Source organism: Phacochoerus africanus, chromosome 12 (genome assembly GCF_016906955.1).
Source record: "Phacochoerus africanus isolate WHEZ1 chromosome 12, ROS_Pafr_v1, whole genome shotgun sequence".
Taxonomy (NCBI): Eukaryota; Metazoa; Chordata; class Mammalia; order Artiodactyla; family Suidae; genus Phacochoerus; species Phacochoerus africanus.
In genome coordinates, this window is record NC_062555.1 from 54,679,971 (window position 1) to 54,702,149 (window position 22,179).

Sequence of the window (22,179 nt, forward strand, 5' to 3'; positions counted from 1 at the left end):
TGTAACATCTTAGCCATGTACTTTTCACAAGACCCAGGATTTTGAGCCATCATGGCTATAGGGGAGCGAGCAGAAGGCGGTCCAGACGTGGCGTGTGCATCACACCTGCTCGTGTGCTGTGGAGCCAGAGAGAACTGGGCAACACCCAGCAGTCTCCTCTGAGGACCAGGAGCTGCCAGGAAGTCCTGGCTTTTCTAGACAGGTGCTTCTTGGTGCAGGGTGGTGTTGGATGGCAACTGTTGCATCCGGCATATCTGGTCTAGAAGTATTTCCACAGCAAAAATGTATATCTTTAATACTTACACATGTGGCTTTGAAGGGCTGGGTTCAAGTAATGACTGATGTCTTGTGGTGCTGCTCTCTGTGCTCTCTGTTAGGTGTTAGTGTTTAAGAAATAGCCATTATTAAAGTGAGGATGCAATGGGGTCCTGCTGCATAGCACAGGGAACTGCGTATAATTCTTGGGATAGAACATGATGAGGGATGATACAAGAAGAAATACATATATATATATATAACTGGGTCACTTTGCTGTACAGCATAAACTGGTACAGCACTGTAAATCAACTATACTTTAGTTTTTAAAAAATTGAAAAAAAAAAAAAAAGCAAAGACCATTGAACCAGACTGCTGCTCTGGATGTGGGTGTTTTGCATTGAGATTATTGATTTTGCAATAGTCCTGTGCTGCTCTCGCTGCCATGTATGTGGAAGTCAAAAATCTAATGTTGTGCACGTGAAACTTTTACAATGTGATAAATCTATGCTACCTCAATAAGTTGAAAAAAAGAAAATTAAAAAAAAAAACCTCATGTGATGCTGTAGGGTCAGATAACTTCATGAAGTTGCCTGGGCAAAATCCCTCATTGCCAGCTAGAGCTGCCAGCAGGAAGAATGTTCTCTTTGTGGAAAGAAGCAAAAGACACAGCTTATACTGTGCTCGGACATTGGGCCCAGATTCATGACTATCTTCCTGTGGGTGGCTCTGAAGGGGAAAACTCTCTCACCAAAAAGAGCACGTTACTAGGGATGCACAGCTCTATGCAGGCATCCAAATGGTCACAAATTCAGTGCCTGAGTCTTTGGTGACCCTGCTCCTAGGCCCTGCTGAACTGTAGTAATTCTACTAGCCTTTCCTAAGTGCTTGGAGCTCGGCTCTGTTCGCGGAGATTTGTGTGAAGAAAGAAAGGATTCTGATCTTTCCTGTTAGAAACTGACTAACGTTATGACTGCCGTTAATAGCAACACCCCTGCAGAAACGCCAGTTTTAGAAGCAGTCACTGCTCTATGCCTTACTCCACTCCATGGTCTCTGCCCGTCGAGCCAGCCCTCCAAGAGAATCATTACTGCCCTTACTTTGCAGATAAGGAGACGGAGGCTCAGAGAAGCAGATGAATGTGGCTAAAAGCTTGGAATGTGGAGACAATGACCAGGTTTCTGCCCCAGATCCTTACTAATTGTGTGTACTTGAAGGATTAAGTTCTTCTGTTTAACTCACTTATAAAATGATGCTAATAGTACCTCCTCTACATGAGGATTCAATGGTACGGTAAACATAAAAAACTGTTAAGCACTAAGTATAAAACCCTGTCTACCATACAGTATCCACCCGATACATACAGCTGGTCACATTGTTGTTATTACTACTAGTAGTGGTAGCATTGTCACTTGCAGGATGTCACACAGTTAGTAGGGGCAGATTTCAAACTTAGAGCTGTATTCTGACATGAGAGCCCAGGTTCTCAGCACTGCACAATAAATGTCTTCAGAAGCAGGGGTTTAAACAAAATGCCAACTAAAACTAACCAGAAACCTTTCAGGGAGTTCCCATCGTGGCTCAGTGGTTAATGAATCCAATTAGGAACCATGAGGTTGCGGGTTCGATCCCTGGCCTCTCTCTGTGGGTTAAGGATCTGGCATTGCCGTGAGCTGTGGTGTAGGTCACAGATGCAGCTCGGATCCTGTGTCACTGTGGTTGTGGTGTAGGCTGACGGCTACAACTCTGATTAGACCCCTGACCTGGGAACCTCCATATGCCATGGGTGCGGCCCTAAAAAGGCAAAAAGACAAAAAAAAAAAAAAAGAAAGAAAAAGAAAAAGAAACCTTTCAGGTTACATCTTAGAATTGTAATGATGAATTGTAATATTTCTGCTATAGTTTTTTGAAAGCCCCCTGGATTAAGTAGTTCCTTGACCCCAATTCTTACTGCTGTTAGCACTGATTAGTAAAATAAGAAAAACACAGACCCTTTTGCTACTAAAACAAATCACTCTCTCATCCTTAGATGATACTCTTTCTGGTGCCTCAAAGATATAGGCATAACAGAAAACTGCTAGTTTTTTGTTTTTTAACTAGTCAGTGCTGGTACTAGGCAAAACCTTAACACTGACTGTAATATAGTTTAAGGAAGGGGAATTCTTGGACCCAAGTGAATTTTCCAATTGCCTGGAGTAAGTAGTGACTTGACAGTTAGCATGGATTGACTTGGAAATCCCTGTATAATCCCTGTGAGGGGTTTTCTGCATACGAGGACCACCTTGGAGAAAAGAGCTCCCTGTGCCTCCCCATGGCTGTGGCTAGAGTGGGTAATTCATCCTAGAGAAGGCCCAGGAGATACACTGATAAACAGCAGTCAAAACAGACCATTGGGGAAATATACAAAACCAAGGCCTTGGAAAAAAATTTTTTTTATCATAATTATAAATGGTGAACGTCCTTGGTTCCTTTAATATGTAGTCTGATTTAGGAAAAGAACTTTAGCTGTGATAAGGAACTGCGTTTTTCTCCATTAAGATTTGTTTTCCAATAGGCACAATGGAACTGCTTGGCATTATTCATGGGAGCAGAATGTTTTTGGTGATTTTGTGTCTAATTCTAGTAATTAAAAAAGTTTATATTCTCCAAAAGCACTGGCTCGCATCATTATAGTGATAGATATCTGAAGACTCCAACCACGATGTGGTAAAGAGTTATTTTTTTTTTTTCAAAGGAAACCTCATTGAGCAGAAAAGCGTGGGGGCAGGAGGGATGCTGGCAATCTCTCCTCACTCCTCCTGTTCCTCAAAATACCATTTCTCTTCCCTGGACATGTCGGTAGAGGGAAGAAAAGGGTTATAATAAGAAGTTCAATTGAACCATGTAAGAAACCGGGCTTGGCTATTCTAAGTAATGTCGAGTCAAAGAGAAATCAAACTGCAATTACAGAACATCAAAAATAAATGGTGGCGTTCCTGTCATGGTTCAGTGGAAACGAATCTGACTAGCATCCATGAGGACACAGGTTTGATCGCTGGCCTCGCTCAGTGGGTTAAGGATCCAGTGTTGCCATGAGCTGTGGTGTAGGTCGCAGACGTGGCTCAGATCCAGTGTTGCTGTGGCTGTGGTGTAGGCTGGCAGCTACAGCTCCGATTCAATCCCTACCCTGGGAAACTCCATATGCCACAGTGTGGGCCTAAAAAAAAGAATTGATTAAGAACCTACTAGAAGTTTCCATTGTGGCTCAGTGGTAACAAGCCCAACTAGTATTCATGAGGAGGCGGGTTTGATCTCTAGCCTCGTTCAGTGGGTTAAGGATCCGGCATTGCCACGAGCTGTGGTGTAGGTCACAGATGTGGCTCGGATCCTACAAGGCTGTGGTGTAGGCTGATAGCTGTATCTCTAATTCAGCCCCTAGCCAGGGAATATCCATAAGCTGCCGCCCTAAAAACAAAACAAAACAAAACAAAAAAAGTAAAAAAGAATATACTAAAAACTTGAAAAAACTAAAAACCAAGAAGAAAGTGGGGGAAAAGTTGCCAAAAAATGGCTCCCCCAAATGTCAGGCTCAGATGTTTTAGGAATGAATTTTAACAACTCCAATATTGGCAGATAATGCTCTTTAAATTCTTATGAAGAAGACAATGCAAAACTGCTTAATTAATTTCTTATAACTAGCTAACTCTGAAAGCAAAAATCTGTCAAAGATAGCCAGGAAAAACTGGATATGTCTTATAAAATACAGCTACAAAAATTCTGAATATGTATAAAAAATAATCCAGAAGGAAATTGAAGATTATCATGGAACCATGTATGATTTGTTGTAAGAATGCAAGGAAGAGAAGGGAAGTAGAATAACAATCAGTATCTGAAACTATAAATGAGTAAACTGAAAATAATATATAAAAATAAAAATAATGATCATCAAAGGACACAAAAAAGATTTGGATAAATGGAGAGACATATTACATTTTTTGATGAGAAAACTAAACATTGCAAATACACATAGTTAATCTCTAGATTTAACACAATTCCAACAGGATTCCCAGTGGGAGTTTTAGGAGAATGGGAACCTAGGAAAATGATTCCAAAATACAACTGGATGAAAAAACATAAGTAAGAATATTCAATTCTCTCTCTCTCTCTCTTTTTCCTTTTTAGGGCTGTACCTGTGGCATATGAAGTTCCTGGGCTAGAGGTTGAATCAGAGTTGCAGCTAGCTGCAGGCCTACACCACAGCCAGAGCAATGCCAGATTTGAGCCGCATCTGTGATCTATACCACAGTTCATGGCAAAGCCAGATCCTTAATCGACTGAGCAGGGCCAGGGATCAGACTTACATCTTCATGGATACTAGTCAGGCTCATTCCCACTGAGCCACAACAGGAACTCCAAGGTTTTAATTCCTTGGACTGATGAGGACATGGGTAGTCACTGTGTGTGCTGATTGGGGGGAGTGTAAATTAGTCATTCTTTTCTGAAGGGCAACATGTCAGCAAGTATCATAACTCTTGGTACAGATACGGCCCTAGGCTCAGAAATTCTATTTCTAGGAATATATCCTAAAAACATAATATGTGTGCAAATAGTTGGTCCCAATGATATTTATATTTGTATTTTTAAAAATTCACTTATTTTTGGCCATGGCCATGACATGCAGAAGTTCCCAGGCCAGGAATCAAACCCATACCACAGCAGTGACTCAAGCCACAGCAGTGGCAGTGCTGAATCCTTAACTTGCTGAGCTACCAGAAAACTCCCTATATTCATATTTTTTAAATAGTGAAAATCTGAAGTAACTTAAATGTCTAACAACAGGAAATTTGTTAAGTCATATAATTCTAAACAGATTATTAAACAGTGACTGAGAATTATAAGGGAGAATTTCTAATGACAAGAAAATTGCCCATAATAATTTATTATGTAAAAAATTTTATTAAATCGGTATGTTTTATATTTAAATATATAAAGATAAACTTGGAATTGCATGCACCAATGTATTACAAGAGATCATGTCTAGGTCCTTCTACTTTCCTGTTTTTCTGCAATGAATATGTATTGCTTCTGGAACAAGAAAAGAAAATTATGTTTTTTTTTTTTTGTCTTTTTGCTATTTCTTGGGCCGCTCCTGCGGCATATGGAGGTTCCCAGGCTAGGGGTCTAATCGGAGCTGTAGCCACCGGCCTACGCCAGAGCCACAGCAACGCGGGATCCGAGCCGCGTCTGCAACCTACACCACAGCTCACGGCAACGCCGGATCGTTAACCCACTGAGCAAGGGCAGGGATGGAACCCGCAACCTCATGGTTCCTAGTTGGATTCGTTAACCACTGCGCCACGACGGGAACTCCTATGTTTGGTTTTTTTAAAAGGAAGAGGCAATCCCTTACCTAATGTCACATAATAGATCAGAGACCTGAATGTAAGAGCTAAAAACTATAAGACTTAGAAGAAAACATAGGACAAAAGTTTCATGACACAATGGATTTGGCAATAGATATTTTTATGGATATTGCACCAAAGGCACAAGCAGCAAAAGTAAAATCAGGCAAACTGGACCTCATGAAAATTGAAAACTTCTGTGACTCAAAACAAACTATTAACAGACTAAAAAAGCAACCCATAGAATGGAAGAAAATATGTGCAAATCATATATCTGATAAAGGATTAGTATCTAGAATATTATAGAGCACTCCTTAATCTCAAAAACAAAAAGAACCAATTAAAAAATGACTAAACGGACCTAAGAGACACATAGATAACATTCCTCCAAAAATAGCAGAATAAGCATTCTTCTTAAGTGCATGTGGACATTCTCCAAAATAGATCATAGGCCACAAAGCAAGTCAACAAATTTGAGGAGATTGAAATCAATATCAAGTATCTTTGCAATTACAATTATATGCAACTAGATATCACTAACAGGAGGAAAAGTGGGAAAATCATAAACATGTGGAAATGAAATAATACAGACCCCAAAAGTCAATGGGTCAAAGGAGAAATAAAAAAATGTTTCAGACAAATGAAAATGGAAATACAACATAGTAAAACTTATGAGATGTAGCAAAGCAGTCCTAAGAGGGAAGGTTACAGTGGTAAATGCCTACATTAAGAAAAATAAAGATCTCAAATAAGTAACCTCCAATTTTACATCTCATAGAACTAGAAAAAGAAGAGCAAACTAAACCCAAAGTCAGCAGAAGGAAGGAAATAATTAGAGCAGAAATAAATGAACAGAGACTAGAAAGGCAATAGAAAAGATTAACAAAACTAAGAGTTGGCTTTTTGAAAAGGCATACAAAACTCACAAACCTTTAGCTAGACTAAACAAAAAGAAAAGAGGGAGGGCTTGAAAAAATAAAATTGTAAATGAAAAAGGAGACAGCCGATACTACAGAGACATAAAGGGTCATAAGAGACTACTATGAAAAAGTATAAGCCAACAGATTGGATAATGTAGAAAAAATGGGTTAATTCTGAAAACAAACAAACAAAAAAACAGAACTACCAAGACTGAATGATGAAGAAGCAGCATTTATGAACAAGTTAATAATGAATAAAGAGATTAAAGCAAAACCTCCAACAAAGTTAAGCTCAGGATTAGATGACTTTACAGGTAAATTCGATCAAACATTTAAAGAATTAATGTCAATCCTTCTCAAAGTCTTCCAAAAAAATCAAGAGGAGGGGACACTTCTACATTCATTTTATGAGGCCAGCATTACCCTCACACCAAAGCCAAATGAGGACACCACGAATAAAATTATAGGCCAGTATCTCTGATGAACACAGATGCACAAGTCCTCACAAAATATTAGAACTTACCCAATCAAGGTGACATGCCACATTAACAGAATGCAAGATAAAAATATAAACATCTCAATAGATAAAGAAAAGGCATTTGATAAAATTCAACATCCTTCCATGATAGAACATCTCAACAAACTGGGCATAGAGACAAAGAACCTCAACATAATAAAGGTCAAATATGACATGCCCACAGCTAATATCATACTCAAAGGTGAAAGATTTTCCTCTAAGATCAGAATTAGAGGGGCAAGATTGCCCACTCTTACTATTTCTTTTATTTATTTATTTGCTTTTCAGACATGGAAGTTATTCCAGGCTAAGGATCAAATCAGAGCTACAGCAGCTGGCCTGCACCATAGCCACAGCAACTTGGGATCTGAGCCATGTCTGTGACCTACACCACGGCTCATGGCAATGCCAGATCCTTAACCCACTGAATGAGGCCAGGGATTGAAACGCATCCTCATGGATCCTAGTTGGGTTTATTACTACTGAGCCACGATGGGAAATCTTACTACTTTATTCAATATGATACTAAAAGTCCTAGCCAGAGCAATAAGGGAGAAGGGGGAAATTATCTGAGGAGGAAGCTCCATATTCTCTGTTTGCAAATGACATGATCTTACATATAGAAAAACCCTAAAGACTCTACCAAAAAACTGTCATAACTAATGTAAATATTTAGTAATTTTTACAAAATCAACACACAAAAATCAATCCCTTGGAGTTCCCATTGTGGCACAGTAGAAACATATCTGGCCAGTATCCATGACGATGCTGGTTTGATCCCTGACCTTGCTCAATGGGTCGAGGGTCTGGCATTGCCATGAGCTGTGGTGTAGGTTGCAGCTTGGATACTGTGTGGCTGTGGCTGTGGCCAGCAGCTGAAGCTCTGATTTTGACCTCCATATGTTGTGGTTGTGGCACAAAAAGAAAAAAAAAAATCAATCCCATTTACAATAGCATCAAAAAGAATAAAATACTTAGAAATAAATTTAATCAAGGATATGAAAGATCTATATATTAAAAAGTATAAGGTATCAATGAAAGAATACAAAAATAAATGGAAAAATACTGCCTGTTCACAGATTGGAAAAATTAATATTGGTAATCCCTATCAAAATTCCAATGGCATTTTTCACAGAATTAGAAAAAAAAACTATCCTAAGATTTGTATAGAATCTTAAAAGAACTCAAATAGCTAGAGATCTTGAGAAAGAAAAACAAAGCTGGAGACTTCACGCTTACTGATTTAAAGCTACAGTAATCAAAACAGAATGATACTGACATAGAAACTGACAAGTAGGCCAAGGGAACAGAATAGAGACCTCAGAACAACCCATTCTTGTATAGTCAAGTGATCTTTAACAAGTTGCCAAAAATACACAATAAGGAAAGAATAGTCTCTTCCACCAATAGTGCCCAGAAAACTGGACATCCACATGCAAAAGAATGAAACTGGATTATTATCTTATGCAATGCACAAAAGTTAACACCAAATGAATTAAAGACTTAAACATAAGACCTGAAACCAGACCTGAAACTATAAAACTCCTAGAAGAAAACATAAGCTATAAGCTCCTTGACAAGGGTCTTGGCATCGATTTTTTTTTTTTTTGATTTGACACCAAAAGCAAAGACAATAAAAGCCAAAATAAACAAGTGGGACTACATAAATCTAAAAAGTTCTGCATATTGGAGTTCTCATCATGGTACAGAGGAAACGAATCCAACTAGGAACCATGAGGTTGTGGGTTCAATCCCTGGACTTGCTCAGTGGGTTAAGGATCCAGCATTTACGTGAGCTGTGGTGTAGGTCGCAGACTTGGCTTGGATCTGGTATTGCTGTGGCTGTGGCATAGGCCAGTGGCTACAGCTCCGATTAGACCCCTAGCCTGGGAACCTCCATATGCCGTGGGTGCGGCCCTAAAAAGACGAAAAGACACACACACAAACAAGTTCTCTTCTCAAAAGAAACAATCAACAAAATGAAAAAGCAATCTATGGAATGAGAGAAAATATTTGTAAACCATATATCGGATAAAAGATTAATATCCCAAACTGCAAGGAACTGCTACAACGCAATAGCAGAAACCAAATAACTCAATTTAAAAAGTGTAAAGGACCTGAGTAGATATTTTGCCAAAGAAAACAACACAAATGACTAACTGATATATGGAAAAATGTTCAACAGCACTTATCATCAGAAAAATGCAAAGCAAAACCATGATGAGATATCACCTCACACCTGTTAGGATTGCTGTTATCAAAAAGACAAGAAAAAATAAATGTTGGTAAAGGTGTAGAGAAAAGGAAACCCTTGTACACTCTTGGTGGGAATGTAAATTAATGTAGCCACAATGGAAAATAGTATGGATGGATGCTTCTCAAAAATTAAAAATGGAAATATAATGTAATCCATGAATTCCAGCCCTTAGTAATTATCCAAAGGAAATCAGTATTTCAAAGAGATATCTGTAGTCCCTTCTTAATTATAATATTATTCACAATGAATAAGGTTAGGAAACAACCCAAATGTCTATCAAAAGAGGAAGTGAGTGATATATATATCATTCTATATTATATAACATTATATAATTCAGCCATAAAAAAGGAGGAAAATTCTGACATTTGCCACACCATGATGAATCTTGAGGACATTATGCTAAGTGAAACAAGTCAATCATAAAAAGATAAAAAAGAATGATGTACCAAAAGTGGCTGAATTCATAGGGACAGAAAGTAGAATCGTGTTGACAGGGACTGGGAGGAAGGAGAATGGGGAATTTTTGTCTAATGGGTATAGAGTTTCAGTTTGGCAAGATGAAAAGAGTTTTCGAGATGGATAGTGATGATGGTAGCACAATAGTATGAATGTATTTCATTTCACTGAACTGTATATGTAAAAACAGTTAACAGGGTAAATTTCATGTGCGTTTTACCACAATTTAAAAAATTGAAAAAAGAAAAAAAAAAAAAAAGAAGAGGAAGAAGGGGCTGTGTTTAGCTGGTGAACACCTGGAATTCTCTTCTGAGTCCAAACCCTGATTTTTCACTTCCCAGCTATGTGACCTTTGACCCGTCCCACCGGCCAGGACCATGTGTTAAATGGAGAAAGGAAACCTCACTGTACTGTTTAGGATGGTTGTGGATATAGAAACTCTTGACCAGTTATGTCAGCACTGGGTAAATGTATGGGAATACACTCTTTTGTGTCTCTAATAAACAAATTAATTAGATCAATGGTGTAAAGTGCTTATTATGGAACATAATAAACACTCTATGTGTCAGCCATTATTACTCTGTAATCCTTCTTGATACAGGACGTAGTGATGCCCAAATACCACTAGCACCTCTGAGTTCTCTGCATCTAAATTCATAATATGACGTGCAGAGGGCTCACCACAGCCCTGCTCAATAATGATTGATTCAGGGTCTCCGTGAACCTATCCTGTTACAGTGCACACAATAGCTCCTTGAGGACCCAAAAGAATTCATTAGCTTCCCTAACCACCTTCAGGCACTGGCCACAATTCAGCTAATTTAATAAAAGAGTATAAAGACCCCAGATTATTTATGCTTTCAATTGTTTAAATCAATTGTATAATAGAGTGTGGTACTTCACAAGTGCAGGGAAATGTACTCTAACTGTAACCAAAACAGCTAAGTGATATGTGGAGAGAACTAAAATGCATACAAAAGCATAAACAGTTATTTTTGTGGTATAAAAGTATTAATCAAAATAGTTAGCAAAACTCTTCTGTTATGAGAGAGCTAGGAAGGCCGGTGACTCTTCAAGCCTCAAAACAACCAGGTATCACGTACCTTGGTCAGACTTATTTTCTGCAAGGTTTAACAGCAATTTACTAGTAGTTTAGGTAAGTTAAATGGAACCCTGAAGGGAAGAGTAAGAGATGCCAAAATGGAAGGGAGTGGAAGAGGGTGCTAGTGAAAATTAATTTCTAAAAGTACTTCTAAGTCCCTATTGATAATAAATGAGAGAGAGAGAGAGGGAGAGGGAGAGGGAGAGGAGGGAAAGGTCCTCCTTACAGTAGCATGAAAGGAACAAGTCCACTTAGAAGGAATAATGGAGTTAGAAAATCACTGTTTTGCTATCATCACAATAAGAATCCAGGCAAGAATCATCAGTGGATGCTGAACTAGTGAATGAATGTGTTAGGAGGAACAGTAGATTTACAAAGCCTCAAAGCATGCCTTACAGATATTTACTTATTTTTACATTCTAAAATTAAAGTATAGTTGATTTACAATGTTGTGCCGATGTTTGCTATACAGCGAAGTGACCCAGTCATATATATATACATATATACACATTCCTTTTCTTATATTATCTTCCACCATGGTCTATCCCAAGAGACTGGATATAGGACTTTCTTGCTTATCCATTCCAAATGTAATAGCTCCTTACAGATATTTATTAACTGCTAAGTTGAGAATAGTCATTTTATAGTGGAGAGACCTGGCAAGCACTAGCTTAACCAAATGGTCAAAGCTGACATTACTCTGATGAGAAGTAATGAGAAGGACAGGCGTTGCCTCCCTGGAATTCCTGCCCCAAATGTACTGAATGAATCTAATCATGCAAAATAAGTGGTCTACACTCTTCAAAACATCAATGTCATGAAAAAAAAGGAAGGATGAGGACATGTTCCAGATTAAAGGAGACGAAAAAGATGTGACAACTGAGTATAATCTGGGATCCTGGACCGGGAAAAAAAAGGCTCTAAAGGGTAGCATTGGAACAATTGATGAAATTTGAATAAGGGATATAGATTAAATAACAGTCTTGGGCCAGTGTCAAATTTCCTGAATTTGATAATTGGACTGTGAATAGGTAAGTGAATATCCCTTTTTTTTTTTTTCTTTTTTAGGGCCATACCCGCAGCATATGGAGGTTCCAAGGCTAGGGGTCCAATCAGAGCTACAGCTGCCGGCCACAGCCACAACCACATCAGGTCCAAGCCGCGTCTTCAACCTACACCGCAGCTCATGGCAACGCCAGATCCTTAATCCAATGAGAAATGCCAGGATTCCTAGTCGGATTCATTTCCACTGCGCCATGAGAGGCGCTCCTAAGTGAATATTCTTGCTATCAAAAAATATACATTGAAGTATTAAGGGGTAAAGGGGCATGATATCTGCAAAGAAGTCTCAAGTGGTTCAGAAAAAAATATATATATAGAATTTATGTATGCAATCTTATAATATTTATTACATTCAATATGTAATAAATGATATACATAGAGTGATAAAGCAAATATGTCAGAACATTCATGATTGGTAAATCTGGGTGTAGGGTGTATGATAGTTTTTGTTACTATTGCAATTTTTAAGTCTGAAATTATTCTCAAAAAATATAAAGTTTTTTTAAAAAGGCTTGGATTGGAGTTTCTGTTGGGGCTCAGCGGTTAGTGAGCCCAACTAGTATCCATGAGGACGTGGGTTTGATCCCTGGCCTTGCTCAGCTGGTTAAGGATCTGGCGTTGCTGTGGCTGTGGTGTAGGCCAGCAGCTGTAGCTCCGATTCGACCCTTAGCCTGGGAACCTCCATATGCTGCGGGTGCGGCCCTAAAAAAGCAAAAAAATGCTTGGATGAGTTAATGTAGAAGAACCTTTCCAACTCTGAAGGTTTCCAAACTGAAATCCATCAGTGGCTTGTCAGCTAGTGTGACCTAGAGCTGTGCCCCTGCACTCACTGCCAGCCCTCCCTACACTGCCCCCCTGCCCTTCCTTCCCTCACCACTCCTGTAGTTTCTCCCTCACTGGCTCCCTCCCATTTTCATAGTTCCTGTGAGCTTTCCAGAGGAAGATTCTCCACAATTTTAGCCAAAAGAATAAGGAACTCTGGAAGGAAACTAAACCTCAGATCTTTTATCCCTTCTTTTTCCTTCCCCCTGTAATTCACATTTCCTCTCCAGCAGGTCCTTCACTGCACAGTCATTCATTTAACTGCCTTAAAACAACCAAAACAACTAAACCCAAACCATCCTGGACTTACCATCTTCTCCATCCAGTTTCTGCCCCGCCTCCTCCCCTTCAAGGCTCAGCCTCTGGAAATGTCTGGATTTGTTCTCCGTTTCCTCCTTTCCTGGTCACCCTCGGATCCACTGCAAACTGCCTCTGCCCTCACCCTTCTAGTAAAATTGCTCTTGCCAAACTCACCAGCCACCTCCTTACGAAAGGGAAGCTGAGGGGCAGTTGTTGACCCTCATTTCATCTGCTAGTGGCATCTGATGCTGTTAACCACTCCTTCTAGAAACACCCTTGTGGCCGTCATGGCCCCAGGTCTCCTCCAGCAGCCCTGCCTGTCCCTGAAATGGGGACGGATGCTTCTTTGTTCTCTCCTAAGCCCACTCTAAGTGGCTCTCATGGTGTATCTTCTGATCTCCGGGCTAATATTTCAGGTGCCTACCTGACACCCTCACTTGGACGTCTCATAAGCTCTTCAAACTTAGCATCTCCAGATCTGCTCCCTGTCTCAGAAAATAGCACTGCACGGACTTAGCCAGTGAGCCAGAGCCTGGCATGCTTCCCCCACTCCCCTTTCAACCTGTACTCCAGTCTGTCAGAAACTCCTGTTAATCCCAGCATTTCACCTCCTCTGCTCTGTCTTGGGTCCGCCCACCTTCCCCAGAATCTCCCCACCTGGATCATAACAGTCAGAGAGCTGGGCTCGCACCTCATGCTTTCCAGCAGCCGAGGGACATGGTAGGTGTTCGTAAAAGTCTAATAAATACATACGAATAAATAAGTGGAGAATTGAGTGGCTTCCTTTGAATTTAGTGGAATTTCTTACTTAATCCTTTAAAGCCTAAATTTATTTTCTTATATTTTAACCACCACTCCACCTTTTCCCAGAGTACCTAGGAAGTTTGGGTGCCAATAAAGACAGGGTTTTTTCCCTAGGAGAGCTCTTTGGCTCAGGCACAAAGCTGATGAGTTGCTGGGGCATTATTTACCTTAGTCTGCCCACCTTCTGTAATCGCTCCATCAAGTTCACACAGTCTATGGTGCCCAGAATGATGACACCTCCATCAATCTGTGCTCAACCTGCTGGTTGTTGCTTAAGCGCCCAGGTGATGAATGTCTTTCTGTACCTTCTTGGTGCAGAATATTTTGATTGATTTAACAAAGGTTCTGATTCAGTCAAAGTCTGGGAATGCCTCCGTGGCATCGAGAAACAATGTCTCAGGACTCGGAGCAAGAGCTCGAGTGAAAAAGAGCGAATGCCAGGGGCGGGGAAGGAGGCAGGTTTACTGCCTCAATCATCACCAGTTTTCGGACTAAACGGTTGTATGTGTAGAATTTGCAAATTGCTAACCACCAAGGGTTGCAGATTCATGCTCACCTTTCATCACATTTAATCAGAATCACACTGTCTGTTCCAATGCCCAAGGCTGCAGCTCCCTTCTTGAGAGAAAAATGACTCTGTAAAAAAAAAAGTATATTTCATTCGTCGCGTGTAAAGTCAAGATCCATTCCCTCAGTTGTTTTTTGCTTTTCTCCTTTTATTTCTAATCTGTCCCTACAAAGCCCAGTTTGTAGAGAGAAGATGGCATCCTTTGCTTAATCTTTCTTCTCAATTGTGGTAACATAACATGGAATTTGCCATTTTAACCATTTTAAGGGTACAGTTCAGTGGCATTCAGTACATTTCACACAGTTGGGCAACTATCACTACCATCCTTCTCCTTAACTCTTTTCATCTTGCACAACCAAAACTCTGGATCTAGTCAACAAGAATTCCCCATTCCTCCTCCCCTAGTTCCTGGGAACTACCATTCTACTTGCCATCTCTATGAATTTGACAACTTTAGTGCCTCATATAAGTGGAATCATACTGTATTTATGTTTCTGTGATTGGCTTATTTCATGAGCATTATGTCCTCATATTTCATCCATGCTAGAGCATGAGTCAGGATTTCCTTCCTTTTTAATGTTGAATTATATTCATTTGATGTATATACACAGCATTTTTTTCTTACATTCATCTATCAATGGACACTTAGGATGCTTCCACTTTTTGGCCATTGTGAATAATGCTGCTATGAACACAGATGTACAAATATCTCCTTAAACCTTGCTTTTAATTCTTTTGGTATACACCCAGAAGAGGAACTGCTGAATAATACAGTATTTTTGTTTTTGAGCAACTGCCATATTTTCCATAACAGCTGCAACATTTTACTTTCTCATTAGCAAAGCACAACGGTTCTAATTTCTCTGTATCTTTGTGAATGGCTGATATTTTGTTGTTGTTGTTGTTATTGTTTTGTTTTTTGATAATAGCCATCCTAATGGGTGTGAGGTGATACCTCATTATGATTTTGCTTTGTATATCCGTAATCATTAGTAGGATGTTGAGCATCTTCTAATGTGCTTATTGACCATTTGTGCATCTTTGGAGAAAAATACAAGTTCTTTGCCATTTTTGAATGGGATTGTTTGGTTTTGTGGTTGAATTCACTTGGGCTTTTGCATGAAGATAACAAGACCCTGGAAATTATTAAAGGACCTGCTACCCCAACACATAGTCCTCCATGCCCATCTCACAAACAAGGCGTAAGAATATACCAACTGCCTCCAGCAGCTGTGTACTGCATGGCTCCCAGACTTATATTTTGCTACCCAGAGACTATGTTTAGCTTCTTTCAAGTTCATGGAAATTGTGTGCCCTCAAGTAAGAGAAGTTGGCCTTAAATCCAGCACTCTTCACCCCAGACTTATTGGAGGGGCTATTTGTCCAGCCCAGGGTACAATCAGAAAGGAGGCATCCGTCACTGGCTTGGACAAACAGGGTGTACAGAAAGGCCACCCTGACAAGCCACCACTGAATCTTTGTTTGTGCTTTTGTTTGTTGATTCTAGGTAAGAATCTGAATCTCAATGGCTGTAATCACAGTGCAATTTGGAGAGGGAGAGAGACTAGCCAAGCCCAGCTGTACTGCATCTGCGAGCAGCCTCTTACTATTAACTACAGATCATTAAGCTGTCCAAAAGGAGAGCTGCTTCCTCGATTTACATCTCCAAGGGTTGCTGACTGGAATTTTAAGTGATGTTCCAGAGGGTACCCTCTTCGAAAGCCCACTTTTGACTCCTCTGAATTCTTAAGTATGCAGCATAGGGACTGTTAACATGCATGTTTCTAGGGGCTATGGCTAATAAGCAAGAAGAAATCACCGATTTTTTTTTTTGGTCTTTTTTTGTCTTTTCTAGGGCCGCTCCTGTAGCATATGGAGATTCCCAGCCTAGAGGTAGAATCGGAGCTGTAGCCACTGGCCTAGGCCAAAGCCACAGCAACTCGGGATCTGAGCCTCGTCTGCATCCTACACCACAGCTCACAGCAACGCCGGATCCTTGACCTACTGAGCAAGGCCAGGGATCGGACTCGCAACCTTGTGGTTCCTAGTCGGATTCGTTACCCACTGAGCCACGATGGAAACTCCAAAAATCACCTTTATAATAGCAGCAAATAACATAAGCCAATAAAGGAGACACTGAATAGAGGAGTTTTAAAAGCCCAGTGTAGCTAAGACTAGCCATGAGAAAGGGCTATTAGTCTCATTTTACAACCTCAGAAAGACAGCGTGGACACCTGTTACCAAGGTACCTGGGAACTAGGAAAGCTTAACTGGAAAAGATGCAAGGCTCCTCTGCCGAAAAAAGTGTTCCCTCTTCTTGGTTGAATGGACTGCCAGGCAACCCCAAAAGGAAGGTGCTCAGGGGGAAAATGGCTCTAAGTCTGTTCCTGCGGGAAGGGCACAGAATAGAGGAGCCAGCTGCCTCCTGAGCCAGCACATGCTACCCAAATAAGTCCCCCAGTGAATGGGCGCCTAAGTGCTGTTAAAAGTCAAATTTCTTGCACAGACAAAACCCGTGCAGTCAGACAAGCAAAGCTTAATTTAGCTGATTTTGCAAAAGACAAGTGAGGCTTCACTTGACCTGGGTCACTTCCCACTTAAGCCTCTGAAAATCATAAGTGAGACTTAAATTGTTGCCCCCAGTTGATAATGAGGGAACCACTAACCAATTCTGTTTCATTTACGAAAATTCTAACATTGTAACCAATCACTTGTGAAGAGTCAACAGTTACTGCCTCCACATTACATAAACTGCTGTGTAACAATCTGTAAACTCTGAGCCTCCTCCCATATTTTGGTTGGAGCTGCCTGGTTTGCAAACCGTCTTTTTGGTGTCTGTACCATAAGCTTTTACTAGTCATGACTTCAGTGATTCATTGGTTTTGTTTCTGTTTTTGTTTGTTTGTTTGTTTTCCCCTGTACTTTTGACAGCTACATGGCACCTTGGGGATAAGGAAGAGATCTGGTGGACCTGGTCAATGAGAGGAAGGAGTCTTTTCTGGCCTTTAATGAGGAGAATGGGGATTCTCAAATGAGGAGCAATTGTCCAGGATAATGGATCACGGTACTGAATGCTGATCATTTAAAGGAAAGACACATGCCTGGATAGGAAGCTTCAAGATGGGGAACAAAGGCATGAAAAAGAAAATTAGGTACCAAACACTGAGTCTGTTTATATTATCAGGAAAGGAAGCAGGAAAATAGCAAAATGTTATCCACGAACAGTAAGGGCCTTGGAGAGAAGGAACTTGAATAGAATGAAAGGACACTACCTAGGGAGGAAGAAACAGCGACGACAGCTTAAATGGCAGGCTTCTCTGTGCTGGTGAGACAACGAGTGGAGAATGATTTTTTTTTTTTTTGTCTTTTTGCCATTTCTTGGGCCGCTCCCGAGGCATACGGAGGTTCCCAGGCTAGGGGTCGAATCAGAGCTGTAGCCACCGGCCTACGCCAGAGCCACAGCAACGCGGGATCTGAGCCGCGTCTGCAACCTACACCACAGCTCACGGCAATGCCGGATCGTTAACCCACTGAGCAAGGGCAGGGACCGAACCCGCAACCTCATGGTTCCTAGTCGGATTCGTTAACCACTGCGCCACGACGGGAACTCTGGAGAATGATTTTTAATGCTTGGCAACATGTTTAATGGAACCACTTGTTGATAAACCAGAGCAGATGGCAGCATCCTGGAAGCTGAGGCACCTGGAAGTCAGGAATCTAGAGAGTTCAGAGGTTGCTGGGTTGTGAGTAGAGGGTGTTAGGGCCAAGGGTGATAGGGCCTTCACATCTGGAGGGCTGTGCCAAGGTCGGGGGAGATGGACAGGCTGCCCTGACTTCAGAAGGTAAAACTATGAACAGAAATGAGATGTGACAAGGATTCTGCTGTGTCCTCAAACCATTAAGACTCCTGTTGCTCATCAATGGGGTGGCTGGGGGATGAGTTAACAAAGAGCCCCCTTTCCTCCCTACTTCTGGAAAAATAACATAGACCCCTAACAGAATCTAGCGGTTAGCGGTTACTTAGAACTAAATCATATTTCTATTCAAGGGTAATAGGTGTTAAAGCCCATATAATTTTTATTTTACACTAAATGAAAAATTCAAGGTTGCTGGGGTTAATAGATGCAAACTTTACATTCAGAATGGGTAAGCAATGAGGTCCTGCTGTACAGCACAGGGAACTACATCCAGTCTTGGGATAGACCGCGATGGAAGATAATGTGTGTGTGTGTATATATATATGGCCGTATATATAAAAGAATGTATATATATGTATGACTGGTTCACTTTGCCTTATAATAAAAATTGACAGAACATTGAAAATCGGCTATAATTAAAAATTTTTAAAAAATATGTGCAATTAAGTATGGGATTTTATAGTTACATAAAATAAAATAAAAAATAAAATAAAATAGTTGTAATTTTAAAATAAGTGGGCTTTGGGGGCTTGAGTGGGATGAAATTATGCAAACTAAGACTGCATGGGAGGAGTTCCCTGGTGGCCTAGTGGTTAAGGACTTGGCATTGTTGCTTCTGTGGTAGGGGTTCGATCCCTGGCCTGGCAACTTCCACAAGCTGTGGGTGCAGCCAGAAAAAGAAAACAAAAACACTGCATAAGAATGAGAGCTCATTTAAGCAGCTCCATGACTTGAAAATGTGGATATCGGCTCCTCCCTTCTTTAATGGGGACAAGAAATCTCACCTGTCCCTAGGGATGGCGGGGGAGTAAGGGGAATGGTAACAAGCTCTGAGACAAACCATGTCAGTCTCCTGACAAGCTGGTTTCTCTTCCTCTGTTACAAGTTAGAAGAGCAGTTTAGAAAGCTACATTAATTCTTTCAAACCACTGTTGGTGATACCCAAACTTTAACTGAGGCTCAGCTTCAGCTGCTTCATGGGCCACAGGATTTCAGGGAAAGCCTCTGCTTGGCCCCAAGGATGCAAAGATGATCAAGACCGCCCTCAGTACCCAGCTCTGCCCCCACCTTGACTTTTCCCTCTGCTCCCTTCTTGCTCGCTACCTAGCGGTAGTGACCTTCCTGGGCTTTTGTGAGCTTGCTAAACTTGTTCTTGCCTCTAGACCTTTTTACTTGCTGTTCCATTTCTTGAAAAACCCTTCCCTCATATATGTATGTCGCTCCCTCCCTCATTTGGTGTAGGTTTCTGCTTTGTATCATCTCCACAGAGACCTTTTTATGACCCTGTTGAAAAAGAGCCCACTACTACCCCACTCTCTTGTCACTTCCTGGCATTAGAGTAAATTTTTATTAGTTTACTGCCTTTCCCCTACCAGAATAGGCTGCATGAGGGCAAAGACTTTGCTGAAATAGTTAACAAGCATCTGTTCAATCTGACCATATGCTGAGAAAACAAGTCCAGGGAAATATCCACTATTTACTGCCATAAATGTCTGGCCACAGATCTCAATGTTGAGGTGTGGCTTTGATGATTGGGGCAGATGATGGTGGGCTAAATGGACCCCAGGACCTCTAATCTAAGGCCCCTCCTAAAGGCAAGTCCAGGGCTATTCTTCACACCCACCCACCCCAGACAGCCTTACAGGGGGTCCTTCCCAAGCAGGAAGCAGCATCCAAAGACATCAAAGAAAGAAAAAGGACACACTAGATGGGAAATCTCAGCTCTTAACTCCTCAACATTCTAAGAAAAGCTTTACCTTTTAGCTCTGAGGTCTTTCAATCATCCTTGGATTTAACCCTTTTGGGCCAACAGTCTTTCCCTGTGTGGGTGGACTGACTGTCACGTGTGCATAGGAACACAGAACAGAGGGGGATGGCTTTTGTATTGTTACACATCAAGGATTCCCAACAGGGAAATCTTGAAGCCCAACCTAGGACAGAGCTGGAATCTGCTTCTTTGACCCCTCCCCATGCTTTGGAGTGCCCGCCACCCTCACTGATTTCAGAACTGACAGTCTTCTGTCCTCCTACTTCTCTATACCCCTTCCTGACACCTAAGGACCTCAACTAGCATCTTGCTTTTGAAAGCATCTGACGTGCAAAGAAGCTTGTACATTGGGGGACTGCCTCATTGGTTTCTAATTATCATGATTTGGATGGGAGGGGATTGCCTGCTATGTTTAGAGACTCCATGTGTCAGAGGTGATATGGATCCTGCACATAAGGCACCTCTGTGAAGCTGCAACCTCGACTGTATAAAGTCACCCCACTGAGAGTGTGTGCCCTAAGTATGTTTTAAAAGAAAGGAGTGGTGTGCTCCAGGATTAAGTTGACCCAACTGTGATACGTGGCAACAAACTTGAACACCAGCATTAAGCATGTATTTGGTTACAAGAAAGCAGTTATTTCCATGATTTTAGGATCCTGATAAGAGTGAAAAGAAAATGTATAATGGAAAGAGGTCATCTGGCATGGAAACAACCTAAATGTCCATCAATAGATGAATGGATTAAGATGTATATGTATATGTATATATATATATATATATATATATATATATATAGAGAGAGAGAGAGAGAGAGAGAGAGAGAGAGAGAGAGAGTAAAACACTACCCAGCCTTGAAAAAGAATGAAATAGTGCCATTTACAGAAACATCAATGGACCTAGATATCATCATACTAAATGAAGTCAGAAAGAGAAAGGCAAATATCATATGAGATCACTTACATGTGAAATCTAAAATATGACATAGGGAGTTCCCACTATGGCTCAGTGGTAACAAAACTGACTAGTATCCATGAGGATGTGGATTTGATCCCTGGCCTCGCTCAGTGGGTTAAGGATCCAGCATTGCCATAAGCTGTGGTGTAGGTCACAGATGTGGCTTGGATCCTGTGTTGCTGTGGCTGTAGTATAGGCCATCAGGTGCCGCTCTGATTGGACCCCTAGCCTGGGAACTTCCATATGCTATGGGTGTGGCCCTAAAAGACCAAAAAAAAAAAAAAAAAGAAAAGAAAAGAAAAAAAGAGTGACACAAATGAACTTATCTATGAAACAGGAACAGATTTACAGACATAGAGAACACATATGTGGCTGCCAAGACAGGGGGAATGTGTTGGGAGGATGGGATTAACAGATGCACACTAGTACATATAGAACGGATAAACAAGGTCCTACTGTATAGCAGAGGGAACTATATTCAATATCCTGTGATTAACCGTAACGGAAAAGAATATATATATATATATATATATATATATATATATATATATAAAATAACTGGGAGTTCCCGTCATGGCGCAGTGGAAACAAATGCAACTAGGAAGCATGAGGTTACGGGTTTGATCCCTGGCTTTGCTCTGTGGGTTAAGGATCCGGCATTGCCACGAGCTGTGGTGTGGGTCACAGACGTGGCTTGGATCTTGGGTTGCTGTGGCTGTGGTGTAGGCCAGCAGCTGTAGCTCTGATTAGACCCCTAGCCTGGGAACCTCCATATGCCCCGAGTACAGCCCTAACAAAAAAAAGAAAAAAAGAAGAGAAAAGAAAAAGAAAAGAACTGGCCCCCAAATACGCCTCTATCTTGCCCCCTAGAGGGACTCAGCCCTCACTCCAGGTGGGACATCAGTGGGTGGCTGGTTCCAGGGGCAGTGTAGTGTTACTGCCATTCGTGGAGTGTTTTATCTCACGTCATCCTCCCAACAATTATGTGAGCTGGGTATACCAATCTCCATTTTACTGATGAGGAAGACGTGAAGTAGGTAATCCAAGGTCATGCCTGGGGAGGTGGCAGAGCAGAGCCTGTCATCCAAAAGCTTAT

General features: G+C 41.0%; 1 protein-coding gene across 1 annotated transcript in view; it reads right to left on the minus strand.

The window, feature by feature from the left end:
• Positions 1-22,179, minus strand: part of GAD2 (glutamate decarboxylase 2) — a 77,203-nt gene that overhangs the window by 34,339 nt on the left and 20,685 nt on the right. Inside the window, exon 8 of the mRNA XM_047755032.1 lies at positions 14,433-14,512. Coding sequence (XP_047610988.1) covers positions 14,433-14,512 — 80 coding nt within the window. The remainder of the gene's footprint in view (positions 1-14,432; positions 14,513-22,179) is intronic.